The 19124-nt window shown below is 42.0% G+C and overlaps 1 protein-coding gene across 3 annotated transcripts in view; it reads left to right on the plus strand.

Annotated features, from left to right (window-relative positions):
- pax7a (paired box 7a) overlaps window positions 1-19124 on the plus strand; it is a 45772-nt gene that overhangs the window by 16371 nt on the left and 10277 nt on the right. For 2 of the 3 annotated variants that reach the window (XM_042402840.1, XM_042402848.1), the window contains exons 5-7: window positions 5687-5886; window positions 13604-13769; window positions 14280-14476. In XM_042402840.1, the coding sequence (XP_042258774.1) occupies window positions 5687-5886; window positions 13604-13769; window positions 14280-14476 (563 nt within the window). The remainder of the gene's footprint in view (window positions 1-5686; window positions 5887-13603; window positions 13770-14279; window positions 14477-19124) is intronic. The other variant, XM_042402856.1, reaches the window with a different exon arrangement.

Below are 19124 nucleotides of genomic sequence, written 5' to 3' on the forward strand. Positions count from 1 at the left end.
TTAAAAATATGTGTGTAATTGCAGTTGGAGTTGTGTGCAAATTTTATATCTGTCTCTCCCTTCTGACTCGTCATGTCTCACCACTTGAATCTGAATAGATTTTGGGACAAGTGCCCTTGGCCCTCAGGCACCTGCTATGAACCAATAATTGACATGATAGGCATGAGACAAAGCTGAATTCAATGACATCTGTCCATAAAGGTGAGCTGAAGATGATTTTATTTTAGATAGACGGTGGATTTTTAATATCCTTACGTATAGTTACACATCTCATCCAGATTCAATTTCAGCTAAATGTCAAATTATGGCCCAGAGAAGGTCACTGACAACCAGAAGAAATTGATGATGCATTTTGGCATGTTACCAAACCAAGTAAACAGTTAACTTGATTCTGCCACATATTAAGTCCCTTTTACAAATTGTTTAGCATATTTATCTGAGTATTTTAATCTAATATACTGTATATATAAATGCATTCATACTGAAGCTAGGCTCACTTTGAGAGTTTTGTTTTTGTTTTTCACTCGCAGGGAGATAACTACAGGAAAAGATTATTCATAGAGAATTTGTCTTTAAAGCATTCTGGTTATCGCTGTAGTCTATCTTGTATTCACATAAGGTTCCTATCTCAGATACATCCTTCGGTAAATGCCTTGAATCACATGCCTCCTTTAACTTGGCAACCCCTTTGGGATGAACAGGCAAGTGCATTAAACAGAGATGCCGCTCCATTCTCAGAAAAATGCAAATTGGGAAGTTGTTAGTTATTTGATGTTGCTGCACGATCCCCCCCGCCCCCGAAACATCCCTCCACTCCAGTGTTGGTGGTTGAATCGCATGCAGTCCTGGGGACAGGCAGGGCTGTTTATATGCAGGCCTGGAGCAGCAAAGACAGCACAGAGACAGATGCATGTCAGAGATAGCAGATCCCATCTCAGGCAGATGCCTCTTATCACAGGCCTGTTTGCATAATTAGGCCTTTTGATATTCACCCCCTCTGACTGACAAAAAGTATAATTGCAGTATCAACTACGACAAAAGGTAGGCACAAAATAAACAAGTCAACATAAATAGGGAGAAAAGATGTGGTGTTATTTTTGTCCTGTGGGGAAAAAAGAGGGAGGAAAAAACAGCATTTTTAACTAAATCTGCTGTCAGTCACAGTCAACTGGTGTGACTCGGTGCTCAGAGGCTGGTCCTGTGAATGCCTGCAAAACACAGAGCGTGAGGCCTGATTGTAATTATGCTGGAACTAATATGCTTTTCAAAATGAGCCATTATGAGCTAATGCTGCACTGCCAAAGCCCTGTCTGTTTTTGTCCCTCTGTCTTGGATAGTTTGCAAAGGTATGGCTGATATTGAGGCCATGGGTTATGATATCAGAGACAGTTTGACAAGGATGAACGCTACTTTTTTTTTTTTTTTTAGGCTAATACTGTTCACAGGTGAGTTAGAGATGAGGGATAAAGCACCTGACACCTGCCTCACTGCAAGAACATGTTTCTTTTTATGCTTCTGCTTGTAATGTTTTTATTTTCTGATGATTATTACATGACACACCTGTGCAAAAAGATAATAATTCTGTTCGCTTTCCTAGTACATTTTACTGTTTTTCCTTATTTTAGTACACATCTGGCTGGAAGTATACTGTAAATATGGATTATTTAAGCCACTTTAATATGTGTATTTATATATTTTTAGCATAATTCATAACTGGTTATTGCTTTTCAGATGATATAACACATTTTTCATGCTGTTAATTGTAATGCTTCGATGATCATTTACTTTTGGGCCATATTTGTTTTAGATTTTTTTTTCCAAACATTACCTCACAGTATCAGATGTCCTGACTTAGCTAATATTTTCAACCACTTGGCTGACATGAAGCTTATTACTGACATATAAATCTATAACCTCACATATCTCTTGGTTAATTGCTGGTATTGAGTGGACAGCTGTCTGTTTAATCAGCATTACCTCAGCGTCCCAGGGGTAAAGGTGGAGGACTGGACTGGACGAGTCTGAGGGGTTGGAGGGAGAAGACAAGAAGGGTTTGGAGGAGTAGGTGGGGAGGGGGTGCAGAATGAGGAGGTGGGGGGGTTTGAGGAATCAGGGTGATGAGGATCCCATCTGTAGTCTGAAGAGTCTGTCTGAGGGGTCAGCAGAAGAGCATCAGGGAAGAGAGCAGGCTTTAAACCTCACAGTAACCTTAAAAGTATTAACTAGCAGCCCAAGTCCTTGAAGAGAAGGAACTTTGCTTTATCTGAAAGGCCTGGCTGGAATTAAAACGTCATTAAAGCAAAGGCACACTGGGGTGAAAAGACGTGGCAGTTCTCCACATCTCTTGCCACATCGTTGTTAATCATTGCAACATATTAGTTGTCATTGTTCACCAATAGTGCAACCATAATTAGTCTGATGAGTTGATTTGAGCTTTCCAGTGCGACAATATCAAAACATGACTTAAGTTTTGAAATAGCACCAGAAATAGTATTCATTATTGGATTTGATAAAGATGGAGGGACAGAAAAGTGACAAAATAAAGTTACTCACTCAGTATACAGACAAGAAAATACCTTGAATTTTGAGTGTGCTGTTGATGGACACTATTCTCCCACAATGCAATGCACAAAGGAAATGGCGGAGCTGCTCACAGCTGGAAAATATTTCAAACTAATTTTGAAAGGAAAAGACCTCAGAAAACAAAACAACAAACAAAAATTTAGTGGGCCTACTCAAGTTCAACTAACCGAATGAAGTTTAATGTTGCAGCTTGATTGACATCTGACAGTGCAAGTATTGAATCTTTTCCTGTTAGTATAAAACAGTATTTATTTCTTAAGGATTAGTAGTATATATTGTACTGTATACATTTGGTATATAACATGAATCTGGAACATTATTAATTAGCTTTTGCCCATATAAAGTGATCATCTTTTTATTTGTATCAATTTTATGTAAAATAGAGAGCGGATCAGTGATGTATCCCCTTCAACTGAATCTTTCAAATATCGCCTGTATTGAATCCATCCCTTTCTTAAATCATGACATTCGTTAAAATGTAAGGTAGCTATTACCCAAACAATTCCCAGTGTTATTTTTAATCTTAATCAAGCACTTACCTAAACAAAGCAATTGGCAAACCTGATTAATTTCTATTTATACCGACTGCGATTTTAAATCAATATCGGGGGAAAAACCTCAGAGAGCCCCTGGAGGAGAGTACACGGTAGTAATCATGCCCACTGGATGGCACATAATGAGATTCTAATTGGACAATAAGTAATGAGACAAGGCATGAGTGGTTTATCAATATCCCATGAACCCGTTGAATGGAATTACGCAGTTGCATTATACAAAGGTCTAATCAGAATGTACCTTTTTGTGCAGAGCGGACCATTAAGGAATTGACCTCGACACCCCTGCAGGGACTTTGTTTGCTCAGTCTTAATTTTGTCTTTGATTATTAACATTGGCACATGTGCCAGGGGATAAAAGAGGCATGATATTTAAATTTCAAAGTGTCGTTATCCAGCAAACAGACTGAAAAGTGGTCATTTTCTCTCTTTGTTCCTGCTAGTGCTCACTGACATGTATTCAGGCCAGTTTTTAAATTATCTGCTGTCTACAGAGGAGCGAGACTCTTCCAGTAACACCATCAGACTCTGTCTTCCATCAGAATGAAGAGCAGCCATGCGTTTTTAGATACTTTCTGTCCTCTACGCACCAAATGTAGTCAGCATATAGATGAGTTTTACATCCAAACTGCAATCCCAGTTGGCCCCATGCAGCGTGTGCCATTTTCCATTTTCCCTTACTCATTACAGGCAGGGCTGTTGACCTTGTGCTCCTGTTTCATGTACTAGAACAGATGTGTTGGCTCTGGAGGGCTTAATGGAGAGCAGCAGTCCAAGCTATTGTCTGCTGAGATTTATCAGTCATTAGCTTGATAGCATGTTAAACGTGACACTGATTGCCACAACGGTTTACTTGCAAAAATAAAGTCTGTGAAAGCACCTCGAACAAAGGGTGAAGAGACAGTGACAGGGAAAAGAAAATAGTTTGAGGAGGAGAAGACTTTGGTGTCTTTCTCAGAGCCCCTTGAGTATGTGTCTACGCTGGCCCCCACGTCTCCCTATAGGACACAGAGGTGACTTTGGAAAGTGATCTGCACACTGCCGGGCTGGTCTCAAGTGTCGTCATGGCAAGTTACTGGGCAAATGGATATACGCATCCTCATGAAAACCAACAAAGGGATATGTGGTGTATGTACATATTCAACTTTGTATGTTCAAGGGTGTTCTGCAGCGGAGTGAGCCCGTGCTTCAAGAATCAATCTTTATTAAAAAGGATAAGACTGAAGAATTGATTTAATGAATGCGGCCTCATGTCCTGCGGCCACATGTAATCCGCAGAGAATCATTGAGCATGAGCTCAGGGGGACAAAAAATGTTCGTAGAAGACTCATAGAGTGGCCTGTAATGATAGTCTCCATATAATCCCATAATTCCTTGTTTAATTAAACTCTGGAGCTGGCCTTGAGACTCCGCCAGCTCTGTTGCTCTTTTGTTCTCACAGTTGTTATTTGGAGGCTAGGTTTGAGTATTCTTTTGTCCTCTTATGTTGAAAGATTTCACTGGAGTGAGCTATAAACAGAGATCGGAGCTGGAAACAATGAATTAGATGGTAGGAACTCACTCAGGCGAAACATTCAGGTGAGCATTATAGTTTTCATTTTAGCTGAATGGTGAAGGGCCTCTGTCAGAAGCAGAAATCTCTCCATACACCCTCTTCTTCAATATCTTCCTTTATTTTCCCTCTCCCACACTTTCTGGACTGTGCATGATGCAATCCAACTAGCCCTGGAGCAACACTGGCACATCATGCCGCCTTGTCAATGTCTCAATGAGGAAATTATGAAAATATGAATTTTATGACATGAAATGAAAAGGGCCATGTAGTTTGAATAGACATGCAGAGGAGGTGAAAATGATGCAATTTTCTAAATTCAGTTATAATGGTAATGTGCAATGGTAATGCGTATTTGCTGTCAAAAATTTCCCTGTCGGCCTGGATTGTACAGCTTTGTGCTGTATCTATATTCCTCGAGCAAAAATTCAGCTTAGTTGAATGCCTAAAAAGTAATGTAAAATATGTTCTAATTCATTTAATGACAGCAGATGGAAACACACAGGACTGAATGGTTTTGGTGTGATATTGTGTTCTATTTTACACACTTTGGCTGCGCTGTGTATGAGCAGTGTGCCCTGGGCCAATGAGAGAGAAAAGCAGGGTGAGGAGCAGCAAGGTGGCCTGTGCAGATTAACCCCTCTACCCATCGACACCCCCGCTCCCCCTCAGCCCTCTGCCTTAACTGCCTCTGGGGCCCCTCTCAGAGGCAGGATTGTGTATCAGGGCCTCCTCTATATTAAATAAATATCCACAGATTAAGATAATATTCTCCCAGTTGTATATTGAGAGAGAAGTAGCTGTCATCTGAATCCTCTGTGTTGCCTGCCCGGCTCTCTTGAGAGTGCAGATAATGCTGTTGGTTCTTGATCAGTTTCAGCTCACATTTGATCTTATTTTCTACAAACATGCACTCAGATAACAGATAGACTCCTTAGATTGCTTTTTTATTCCATGATCACACAGATGGCCCTCTCTCCTCTTCTTTTCACCTCAGGTAACCGCACAGATGATGGCTCAGATGTAGATTCGGAGCCCGACTTGCCTCTGAAGAGGAAGCAGAGGCGCAGTCGCACCACCTTCACCGCCGAGCAGCTGGAGGAGCTGGAGAAGGCTTTTGAAAGGACGCATTACCCAGACATCTACACCAGAGAGGAGCTGGCTCAGAGGACAAAACTCACAGAAGCGAGAGTACAGGTTAGATTGATGAGCACACACATCGTTCTGTAATAATTCTGCAAGTCGGTTCAACCAAATAATGGAAACACATATTCTCTCACCTATAGTGGTATCAAGACATGCAGAATATATCCAGGTTTTGAAGCATCCTTGAGATTTCTGCATTCACCTCTAATTGTGATGCTGAGCATGAGCAGAGTGCGGGATCTTCGTTTCTCAAGACTGAAGTGATACTTTGCAATGCGCCTGCATCTGAGATAATTGGATATGCGAATATCTCCTTTGAAAAAATAGCATTCACCATAATACAATGGAGGGAACTAACATTTTAAAAATTCAACAAAAACATCTCTATCTAGAAACAGTGTCCTCCACACTCACTCAAACATTTTATAGGGGCTATTTCTTCAGCAGAAAGTAGTTACAAAGACTGTTCACTGTGAGCTCTTTGGGTTATTCAAAGTAACTGGGACTTACTTGGGATAAAGATGCTGCTTTTTGCTTTAAAGTATTCCATGAACCACCATTGTATTGAGGTGGAAGCAGAAATCTCAGAGATGGCTTTCTCAAAACCCTGACAAATAAAACTATCTGCATGGTTAGCTAGATACAATACGATAAGTGAGGAAATGTGTTTTGTTTGGGGTTTTTTTTTTGTAATTTGGGTGCACTGGTCCTTTTAACTCATGTGTAATTGGAGTTTGGCTATGTTAACTGTAAAGACTCCACCTGTCAACATCAATACACTGTGGTAGCTCAGTGCTGAGAATCAGAATATTTGATCTTTTAACATGCAGCCAGTTGTAGAAGCTCACACTTTTTTCATCTTCTTTAGGCTGCAGTGGACTCTACACTGCATGAACAGCAAATACCGAAATTCCCATAAAAACATTGCAAAAAGCGTCACATGTGACTGAACTCACACTCACTTATTAAACTCTTGAAAAAGTAATAATAAAGCCCTTCTTTTACCCACAGCAATGATGTATTCATCTGTCAGGTAGATGTTGCCCTTTTTATTGTATTGCAATGTGCGTGTAAGGGAGTTTGCATGTTGGAGCGGTTTGACAGAGTTGCTCCCCATTTTCACACCTCAGACCCTGCAACCTGTCTAACAGCCTGGGTGCCATGCGGTTATATGTAAGATTGAAGGAAGATATGTACAGTAGAGTTATAGCAGCAGCTGTTCTTCCAAAGACGGAGAGAAGGAGAGAAAAAAGAGAAGAGGAGAGAAAGGGAATGCATTCCTGATGGATTTCTCATTTCGGCCTTTGGCCAGGATCTCATCCCATCACTTTCAAGCTCGCCGCTGCTTGTAAAACCCTCCACATATCACACAGGGTTCCTCATCCTCTCCAGGGACCCTATGCCCCGACAACAACATTAATCAATCAGCCGCTAGTAAAAGAAAAAAAAAAGGTCTGGGGCACCCCTCTCGTTTTACCACAGTCGTTCACACTCCCTCTGAACCCCCCAAACTCCACACCGCATGCTAAGTGTTCATCACACTACAAACATGCAGTTGGGGTAACTGATTCCACACATGTCTTTGTCCATCTTGAAACCCCCCAACACGCAAGGATGTGCTATATGTCTGAGTGTTTAATGCCTCACTCAAGGGAGGAGAAATTTATCTCATGGCTATTATAAGACAATATATTCATTTTTTGTGTGTGTGCGTGTTTTTTAGAGATGAGAATGCAGTAAATGTGGACAAGAAAAGGGAGCAGCTATTTGAATTAAAAGTTTCATCAGTATTTTTTTTTTAATGTAAAATCTACTCTAACACATTCTGATGGTATTTAGAAAGAAAATTCAATGTGGCATTTTGGAGGCTGAGTTTCAGATTTAGCCACAAAAACTGTACAAACTACATTTTTTGCTTCATTTTGAAGATTGTACTAAATTCCGCGTTCAAACACAACACTCTGCAGCAATTCAAAGCCATCATGGAGGACTAACATCTTGAATTTGACGGAAAAATCCATGCATGTATTAGCACCTATGTATTTATGGAGCCTGACAAAAATATCTAAACATGAAAGCAAGAAAAGAGAGAAAACGAAGTGACTGCTGCCTCTTTGCTGTTAGATAATAGATTTAAATGATGTCATGTGAAAACCTGAGGAATTTGAGTCATGGCTATAATTTGTTAATGCAGTTTTCCTCATAATCTAATTCTTAAAAGGCTTTGAAAGTCTAAAAAGGTCAACTCAAACTTAATTTTCTAAGAGGGTTACAGAGAAAGGGGCTCTGGTAGCCCAAATAAATAATGCCCAAAGCTATGCTGCAGTTTGGTGAGCATGTTCGAAGAAAGATATGGAACGATAACTAGAATTTTATGATAGTTTTGACAAAGTATTTAACAAATTCTGAAATATTTCAACATTTAAACCTCTTAATGAACAAACAGATAATAAACTAAATCTGGAAAATTTTGCTTTAAATGTGAACTTGATGGTGTGTGCATTTGTGTGTTGTTTGTATCACAGCATTCTGAAAATGTCCACCAGCTGGGCTTTCACATAGGTGCCCAAATGGCCCATCACAGGGCAGGAGAGAAGAGACCCTTTGGCCTGAGAGCAAGCTGCTCCAGCACAGCTGCAATGACGCATCTTCCAGATGTTGTTCAGAGACTAATCGGTGTTTGGGGTTGAGAAAGAAACTATAGGCAGGGGGTGTTGGAGGGGTCTCACAGACTCATATTTTAACTCGAATTTATGTCCGCGGTCATGGTTCACTGTTATCCGTTTGTCATTAAACATGGTGATAATCTGGAAAGCAGTTTTCTCTCAGGTTGGGTGCAGTCAGAGGTAAACGCTACTCGTGAGGGGAGCGCCTCTGCAAACATGGTTTCACTGGCACTCAACCGCCGGAGCCCAAAGCTGTGTTGTAAATTGAACTGCTAGATTCTTGTGGAAGTGATGAGTGTTTGGCTTAGCGCTGACTCACAACCTAAACTCACCGCCTCATAAACACAGCTAACTCCCTTGTGTCTGCCCTGGCCTGCCATTTTAAGATCCTTTCACCATCCATCTTTATCAGCCCCACTGCCCCTTTCAGCGGAGCTACCAGCGCTCCTTCACCACCACGAGCCCCGCAATGGTTTTATCACCCCAACTGACAAATTGTGGGATATGATCCATATCTCTCAGCAATTAGTTCCAGGCTGTCTCAGTGGGAGGGGACACTGCCAAGTCTACCTTCAGTATTTCCTCTGCTGATGTAGTGTGTGCTGCCACTTTCCATCTGATAACCCACAGTTTTAACAGGAGCGGGCGGCAAAGCCATTCCATGAGCTATTAGAGAAGAGAGCATCATTTGTGTCCTCGGAGGAGTGGACCAGGTGGGGGTAGCTGTCGCCAGAACACGGCACTAAGGAGGGGGGTGCAAGCAATAGGCTGCAGGCCGCTGTAAATCAACGCTCGCAGATGAAGCAAATTACATTCTCTTCTATTTAGACTGAAGTTTTTAAGAGACTGACTCCTGAATCTCGGCTGGGGCTCATCATCCCAGCATGCTGCCGCCGGCTCGCTTTACCGAATCTGTCACATAGATCCTCTTTCATTACCAATAAACATTCTGCATGTAGCTATTATAGTTAGTGGAATCTAATAAGGTATAAGCATTGCTTTTTACGAAGCGTGCAAATCAATTTGGTAAAAAGTTTCTCTCTTTATCTGTGGCTTGTGCTGGCCTGTTGATGCATGGAATGAAAAAGAGACCTATATGGAGACTATCTCAAGGGGCCCCGTGCACCAGACTACACCATTCCCCACATACGTATTTGTAACAGCCAAACTCATGCTGATGCTTTTAAACAAGTTTCCAACATAGCTAGTGAAAATATAATCCTGTAGGGATATATCACAAGGTAATACACAATTTTCCTGATTGTTATAATATCAGTCGAGTACCAGCGGCAAAAGAGAAAATCATAATGGAGCTGAGTGGTGACAACCAAACCCAACAGGCAACTGTATTCCCGCCAGTATGGGTTTATGTTTCATAAAGGAATAAATAGGATTTATGTAGATTGTAGGGGAGAAATTGTTGCAATGCATCAGTGTGAATGTTCTAACAGTTTCTTATTATTAGAATTTAAATGACTTTGGTACAGTGCTTCTGTACTCCTGATACTTATCAAGCTAATCCCACTCTCCTCTCAAATTCACACTCCTAGCTACTTTAATTAGCATAGTGCCAGTCTGGAAGGCAAGCAGGGAGGGAATCAGAGAGAGAGAGAGAGAGAGAGGAAAGAAGAGGGGAAGGAGAGAGGAGGAGGAGGAGGAGGGGAGGGGTATTGCGTGGTATGAGACAGAAGAGGATTTGTGTGTTGAGGCTGGTTGCATCACCCCTCTGTGTTTTTGTGGATATGAAGTCAGCAGCACATTTTGTTTTGTCATTATCTCGGCTCTTGGTATTCATCTACCGAATGTTGCAAATTGACTCCTGAAAGGCGTCACATATTCAGTACTTCCCTTTGACAAAATGATTCATGGAGGATTGTCTGAACGGGGAATTCTGAAATATGAGTGATCCTATTTAAGAGAAACAACACGGAGACGTTTTTACTGCAGTGCAGTGTCACGCGTTTACAATGTTCGGCGTGCGTATTATCGCTGATCAGCAATAAGAAAATGCAAAATGCCACTTGATTGTGAGGAATCGATTCTTTTGGCTGCGAGTGAATGTAAGATTAAGGGCAATGAAGCGATGCGAGCAGCCAAACTTGAGCTGGAGACCAAATCTGTGTCACTGTACTGAATGCCATGGTTGCTGAAGGTTTGTTATCCGATTGCTGGTTTGAGGTTTGCATCTAGACCCTCTTCTGGTCATGCTGTACAACAACCTTCACCCTTTGTCCTCCTCATTTAAGTATTCCAAGGCTTTTGTTTCACAAGCTTCTATAAGTCAAGCTTATAAGTCTCCCCCCCCACCACCACCACCACCCCCCTTCCTCCCAAAAAACTTCCTCCACAACCATTCAGAGAAGCATCGCAGTCTTGTCCAAGTACACTTGGACAAGACTGCAGGGAATGCAGGGAAACCTTTTAGTCCGTGAAAAGGAAACAGAAGTGAGCCACATGAATTCAGCTGCACACTTGTAGGTAGATAGGGAGACATGGAGGAGCGCTGCAACTCTCTGTGCTGCAGAGAATTAAACTGGATTGGGGAGAGCAGAGGAGAAAATGTGGTCCAAGGTGACTTTGTGATCAGGTTCCAGAGCGCAGCCTCAAATCCTCAGCTTCAGGCTGTGTGTTAGCCTGTGTGAGAGTGAATGTGTGTATGTATAAGTGTGCGCTTGCAATGTATGCATGTGTGCGATTGCCTATATGGGCACTTGTGCGCATGTGCATTGCCACTTGTGTACATGTTTATCCCAGTCTGTGCTGAGAGCCTGATGATAGTTGAAGTATAAGTCACTCAGTCAGTGACACATCCTCCTCTCGTGTCCCATTTATACAGTATATATTAAAGTGGACACACTGCATCTGATGTTTGTGCATGCTAACTCAACAGAGCTGCTGCCTATTTGGTAGTTTAACACTGCAGCAAGCTTGTTTGTTCAAATAAAGAGAGTAGTCTTTCCTCTAAGCTTTTCTGGCAGCTGGAATGAGATAGTTTTAAGATTCCTGGCAGAAACAAGAGGCATTATAACAACTAATGATGAATTCTTATAATGCCTCATCCCATAAAGGCCCTTTTCATAATAAATTTCAATTGCATGAAGGTGCAAACCCACACGAAGCATTTAGGTGTATGCTCAATATTTATGATGGCTTCTATTTGCAAAGGCAAGAACACATAAATTTACATTAAATCTAAAGTGGTAAAAATCACAGGAAATGCTGGAGAAATCAATTTTGAAGAGGAAATGTTGTGGTGAGGTTGTGGAGCAGCCACAAATAAATACGTATTGGAAATATTTTTAGTAAAGTTTTGACAAGATGCTAAAATGTAAAAAAGTAAAAAGAAAAGGAAAAAGCAAAGCAAACGTTTAAGTGTTTTGTGTCTGCCATGATGGAACACCTCCTTCCTAAGCTTCGATAACAAAGGGGGAAGGAAGTTAAAGTGAACATAAAAGAGGGGTGGGGTGAGTCGATGAGGTCGGAGGTGAAGTGGCACTGCGGTGTGGGGTGATGGGGAGTGTGTGGAAGGAAGGGGTGTGCCCCCCGTGCCCCTCCCCTGGGCCAGGCAGCTGTTTGTCTGGCCCAGTAGGAGCTTAGTTCAGACCTTGGACCACGCTCCACTACATCCCAATAGCAGAAATTTCACTGGAGCCACACACTGCATTTGTTTTGGAATAGTTGATTGAGGGATTCAAACGGGGTCTTTAGAAGCAATCGAGCTTGAGATAAAGATTTCCTGTTGGTTTTCAAGTTGCATAATTGAGGTTTGCCCTTTTCTCAAGTGCCGACACAGCCGTCGCCTGTTGCATCCCATTTTCTTCCTAGCAAGCGCTCACGACTAAACTGAGCTATAGGCAAAAATCAGCGGGTCTTTAAAGAGGCAGTGACTGTGTGAGGGAAAAGAGCAACATTCAAATTAAGATCTCTGTTGGGCTGAGATCCCTTGTAGGCCTATATGAGTTTATATGTATGTTTGTGTGTACAAAAAGAGGCAGCCCCAAGAAGCAGTGAGTATGTCGCTGTGTAAGTCCCCTTGAAAGTGTCCCTCTTTAAGACCTGTTTAAAAGGGACGCCCCCTCTTTGTGTCCACTGTTCTCCGTGGCGTATGGAGGGGCTTTTGTCCCCCTCTTTCATGTGCACTCACAATAGCCCGGGCCGTTTGAAACACAACAGTAGATGAACTGCGCTGACAGTGTATTAAACTCTGATGAATTGCCTGTGCGAGGCATAGATCAATGTCCTTCAACCCTTAGCACACAGTGAAACCCGGGCCTTGTCTTGGTTAAATGGAACAGGTTGCTGGCTCTTTTCAAAAGGCCTGATTATATTCATGTTTTGTTGAAGCAGAAGCCTTTTTAAAATGTGTAAATCTTTGTGGTTCAAAAGAGTCCTATATTTTCCCCTTTCATTCAGGGAATTGACATTGTGTGTCTGCGCTTTGGTGCTGCTCATTTAGTGTGCATTTTGCTATTTGCAGCCTTATAGAACTGTGTGTCTAGACTCTAAAGTTAAAACATTTTCTTTCCTTTTAAACTGACTTCTTAAGCTTTAAAAACCACCACATTAAAATAGCGCAGTAATAGCATATCAGTTAGCGTTTCTCCATGTATCCACAGCACAGTTGATGGCTTCTCTCAAAGCATCTAATAGCTTCACAAACATACTTGAGGTGTGTGATGTAGAGGCTAGTGGCCTACCTCTGACCTTTAAATGACTTCTTCCCTCTGAAGGGGGCTTAGGGCAGCCTGTTTACACAGATCACAGCTTCAGCCACTTAAGAACAACAGGGACGGACCACTGAGCCTCTATGGCAGCTCCCACAGGGACTCCAGACTCTCAACTACCACCAGCACTACCACTCACACTAACCGGCAGATTAATCACAGGTGGCAGGAGTAAGCAAACTCTAGTGAGAGTCTACTGCAGTCAAATGCTCACTGCACAAGTCTAAAAGGAGTTAAAAAAAATAATGAAAGATAAAACAACTTGTAGCCTGCAGGAACTTAATGTTTAAAGCTAAAAGAGGGTTAGTATTTTTAAGGCGTTGTTTTGAAGTGTGTATTCATCTTTTTTCTTTTTTGTAAAAAAACCTTCTCCTGCAGGTGTGGTTCAGCAACAGGCGGGCTCGGTGGCGTAAACAGGCCGGTGCCAATCAACTAGCGGCCTTCAACCACCTGCTTCCTGGAGGATTCCCACCCACAGGGATGCCAACTTTACCCACATACCAGCTACCAGAGTCCAGCTACCCCAGCACCACACTATCGCAGGGTGAGACAGACACTTCTGCACCCACTCTCACAAAATATTTCCGCCAGAAACGATGCTCTGTACTGAGTTTAATCTAATTTTGAAAAAGATTACATTAGTCCTATTTATTTGTGGTATGCCTTCCATATTTTATGATTTCGTTAACAACAATTTAAGTTATATATGAACCATGTGCAGCATATAAGAACCATGCAGCAAGTAGTTATCTTTACAATCACATCTTTGTCACAGTGGAACAGAAACAAGCTTTCATCTCATTTCTTATGCGCTAAAAGAACAGGTCATTTCCGTCTTTTACAACACGTTTAATAAAGAGATGTTTTTACTTGGTAAAGAATTTACTGGCAGGACTCTTAATGGACTATGCATATGACTTAGAGTTAAATCATAACTTGTCCTTAAATTTCGATGTTGCTGTTTGATGATTTCTGCTTAGCTTCAGCTTAGAATTTGTATTTCCTTAAGATCCTGTCTTACCTGTGCGTGGTTTGTGTTTGTTTTCGGTGTCAGAGGGCAGCAGTACGTTGCACAGACCCCAGCCCCTGCCTCCATCTTCCATGCACCAGGGAGGTCTGAGTGCTGACAGCAGCTCTGCTTATGGTCTGTCGTCCAATCGCCACAGCTTCTCCAGCTACTCTGATACCTTCATGAGCCCCTCAGCATCCAGCAACCACATGAACCCTGTCGGCAACGGGCTCTCCCCACAGGTCAGTCCCACAGACTTCACCTACAGACGTCACAACTATAAATAATGCCCCCTTATATAAAGTGTTAACATTCTTCATCTACAATGTCTTCCACCTCCCCTCCTCCTCCTCTTCTCACTGTTCAGAATATGTAATTGTATTTGACTGAAATTAAAATTCAGAAAAAGCATGTTCAGCAAAATAACTGCCAGTGTGGGCTTTTATGTTCGCCTTCCAAAGCCCTGGATTTATTTTAGCTACTAAATTGCTACATTTGTAAAACAATTGGATTAACATCAACAAATTAAAATTCATCTTGATAGTACCGCAAGTACTCAAGCTGCTCCAAACAGCGGTTTCGACTTTCCTGGGACGTATAAATCCTGCGCGGCGCAGTGAGAACACATGCAGATGAAATAATTAGCTAAAGCTTATAAATGTAGACCCATAATCTTCTTCACGTAATTGTCTGCAGCTGGAAGACTCCAGTGCTATGTGTGATTTAGTTCATCACTTTACTGCATGATTTTCAGGAAGCTCAATGTACAGATTGACAGAGGGGATGTGCTCCTTACATGTGAGGTTTTTCCTGTAGGTCCATCCTGCTGGTCACTTAAGCAGCTTTTGTCCCTGCTCCTGTCATGATATGGAGGAAATTACCAAGGCTATTTATGTTCTTGGGTTTCCTAATAGCACTTTAAAACTATAGAGGGACAATAATATCTACTATATTCATTCTCCTCTTTGCCATCTTAATGTGTGATACTGTATGTGTAGGTTTGTTTGCTTCCCTTTCTGAAAAAAGCGCCGGATTTCTCATGTTAACCTCTTTGGACACCTCCATTAATGAGCGTTTAAATGAGACTCTATGGTAAGGGTTGAGCTTTAAGTAGCACAGAATGAAAAATGATTTGTATTGATGCAAATCGTGTGTACGGAGTGAATTATACACAATTACCCATCAATACTGGCCAGTCTTGCCCACCCTCACCAACAAGATGTGGTTAACAGGCAGAAAATAAGATTGAAATGGTGTGTAAAGAGTTGAAAATGAATTTCAATGCTGCATTTGTCCACAATTACCCCGTCGTTCACACGTGTTTTATTGGGAGTTTTTTTTTTTTTTTTTCTTCAAATATTTCTCAAAGCAGATTGGAAACATTCTTGGTATTACCCTCTTTCTTCAAAGAAGAAAGAATTAAGGATTTTGTGACAAAAAAGAGATTTTCTCTCCTGCTGGAGCGACGGAGGATAACATGGAGGCTCACAGCGTGTTTGATTGTTAATCGTGGCACAGGGGCTTTAACTGCTAATGCTCTCTCTGCAAACCTGCAGAAAAACACCAGGAACATGGAATCTTTTTTTTTTTCATTAATGGCTCTCTCTAATACTGGCATGGGGTTCACTGTCGCTCTCTCTCCATCTCTTCACAGGAATTCAAGAATGTGTTGGGATATTAAACATTTCCTGTCATAGTGAGGATTAGGATAGGAGCCTTTGGGCAACTGTACAGCATGGATTTTCAGTATTCAATTACTCTATCAAGTGGGTTTGATGAAAGTCATTTTAAAAACCCACCTAAAATGCAGTTTATTTGTTGTTGTTTTTTTTCATTAATTTAATTATTTAAAAATTAAATTGTGGATTTTATATTTTCAATTTTTGGGAGGGCGTGTGCATGTGGTGTGGATGTTTTGATGTGTCATACCATGCTTGGACTGCACAGGATTGAAATGTATTGAATGCATGTAGAATGCTGTGTGGCATTCCTATCAGTCTCTCAGCATGGAGATGAATGTTCCCACTGACAGCAGAATCAGAGTTCACTCGGTGGTGCAGTGTCCTGCTGGGCTAGGCTGCCCCTATCTGTCCCTCTCGCTCCACTAGCATGCAGCTATCCACAGGAAACAGAAAACTTGCACAATAAACACCAAGTTTACTTTGTCCAAGTCGTTACCTTGCTTTGTCTTTGCTTGCATTTAAACAAATTTCCCCTCAAACGGCAAGTCACTCTCAGCTTTAGGAAATCATTGACACACATATGACACCTCACAGTTTATTTTTCATGATTTACAGCATGTTTTTACCCTCCTGTTTTCCCTTCCCCGTAATGGGAAAAAAAGGAACACAAAGGGACTCTATCGAAATGGAAATGAGAATTTGATATTGTAAGTTACAGACAGCATCTGTTTGCAGGAGATATGCTTGTGCATTGGTATGTGTGAGCTATTTCTTCAAGTGTCTGGCATTGATGGCCTAGCGGTTGCTGTAAAGATTGACAAAAATTCAGTGATTCCCAGTAAATGGGCTGTGGTGGCGAGGTGCCAAGTCTGTAATGGAATCCTGCAGCGTTCAGCAGTCCCGACAGGAGCTCGCGTCCATCCCAATCCCATAACCTATCCCGACAGCACACATTTTCCCATTACAGGCGGTGGAAAAGCCATCCACACTGAAACCGGTTGCTGTCATTGTGGGATATACAACATGTTTGGCTGGTTGAGGGAGGCAGTATATTAAGGGTGGTGAGAGTGAAGCTGTGCATGGCTGGGCAAAAGGTATGAAACCAGAAGTGTGTTTTGTTGTTGGTCTTGTTTCATTTAGAGGCACAGCAGGTGTTGGAGAGAGGGAAAGGCAAGGGCACAGAGGACAGGCATTCCAGTATTTTTCACCTATCTTTACTTGAGGATGTAAGCTGATGTCTGCTTTTTCATCCTAGTCTTTTCATTTTTGATATTCCCTTAAGAACTTGCCTTTGTTTTGACCTTTTAAATAGCTATCATGGCACTGAAAATTAGTATTTTGCATACTCTGAGAAAACAAAAGGATAGAAACCTTTCCTTCAACTAAAGAGCTCATGCTTTTACAATCATCTCACAAGAATACTGTATATTTTCAACAAAACCTGGTGACATGAAACTCTAAAGAGCTTCCAAGATACTTTTCATAACATATTCTTTGAAGCAGTGTTCATGGCCATTACATTTGCGTGGAGACATTTGGGCTAAATTCCTCATTATTGCATGACAGGGACACCTGCTGGGAGAGGAAAGAAAACAACTGCACTGGAGAGCTGAAGCCATGCAAGCAGCTCAGTGGCAGAGCTTGGGTTTCACTGTTCAGAGAAATTTCTAGAAATAATAATACTGAGCAATAAAAACAATGAAAAAAGCTTTTCCTTTGCAGAATAAAAAGGGCACTGTTGACTGTGTCATGCATGTTTGCAGCGATGTTGCATGGTGGCCGCAGGTATCTGCTTATGATGGAGAGACGTGATAGGGAGAGTTAAGTGAACTCTATAGGTGCGGTGGAGAGAGATTTTATTGCTGTTTTGATGAAGGAAGTTTGCAAAGTTTTGTGAGGAACTTTTTTTTTTCTGTTTTGCAGTTTTATGAAAGTGTTGTGTGTTTTGGAATGACAAGGATGTGTGTGTATATCTGTGGAGGGCCTTTGGGCTGTGTGAGTGGGCTGGGCCTCCACACACACACACACACACACAGACACACACACACACACACATACACACACACACACACACACACATACACATACACATACACATACACACACACGTACACGGGATCAGAGGCAGAGCGGCTCTCACCCCTGCCTCCCTTTGATCTGTGTCCCCAGGCCTGCCTGCCCGCGCGGCGCTGCACCGTACCACGCACGCTGACACCATGCTCACCAGCGACTCCCCACAACTGTCTGAGAGAGATAAGCCAGGGGAGACTCCAAACTGTGCTGCTGCTCTTCCATTAGCTAGCGCAGACGCTTCTTTTAAAAACGGGATGAATTATTTTTAAGAAGCAAGCTCTGCCGTTGCCAAAAAAAATGGAGAGGGGAAAATGTACGGAACAATCTGGAGCTCTGGCTTCATTCCGCCTCCCTCCCTGACTTCTAACAAGACATTCTGCACCTGAATACCAATGAGAGGGGGAGATTCATGTAGTCCCCCACATTATTAAAACTTGGGCATTAAGCCGCTCACCGGGCACTGTGTCAGCTGGCAGGCTCCACTGACAACAAATCAAAGGGGATGAGCACATAGCCTGCATTCATAGCTCAGCCACTCGCAGAGCAAGAGGGGGAATACATACTGGTTAATTAGAACTCCCATTAAAACAAATACTGTTTCAATTTGGCAAGTATAAAAAAAGATGTAAGAGGCTTTCAGAAAAAAGAGACCTGCTGTCGGCAGCTGCCAAGAAAATCCAGGGACTGTAAATCATATCCACTGGCTATACTGCTTCTGCACAGATTATTAGTGTTTGCTGTTGTTTTGCAACACTTTTGAACTCTGAGGAAAGATTCTCTGTCTGTGACACCAGAAATGTGCATCTGCACATGCCGAGGTCGCCTTGCATTTGGCTTTCGTCTCCTGCATGATAACACGTCTCGGTTTGTTTTTTTGCTGCTTCCAAAGACTTATCAGCATAGACTGCAGCTTTTATGAAATATGACATAAGTAATAGCATTGTTTCTCAGTGTTAACTCACAGCTTTAAAATCAATTTGAGCTATGAGAGAGCCACTCATAGAGCACATCATGGACATAGCTGCTGCTTTACATGTAGGCCTCATTTGATAGTAGCTGAGACAGTATTTCAGCATACTAGCCCTCTGTTTACCTGAGCCATTTGTTGCTCACTCCATCTTTTATGTCTCTCGAG

This window comes from Thunnus maccoyii, chromosome 3 (genome assembly GCF_910596095.1).
Source record: "Thunnus maccoyii chromosome 3, fThuMac1.1, whole genome shotgun sequence".
NCBI classification, from domain to species: Eukaryota; Metazoa; Chordata; class Actinopteri; order Scombriformes; family Scombridae; genus Thunnus; species Thunnus maccoyii.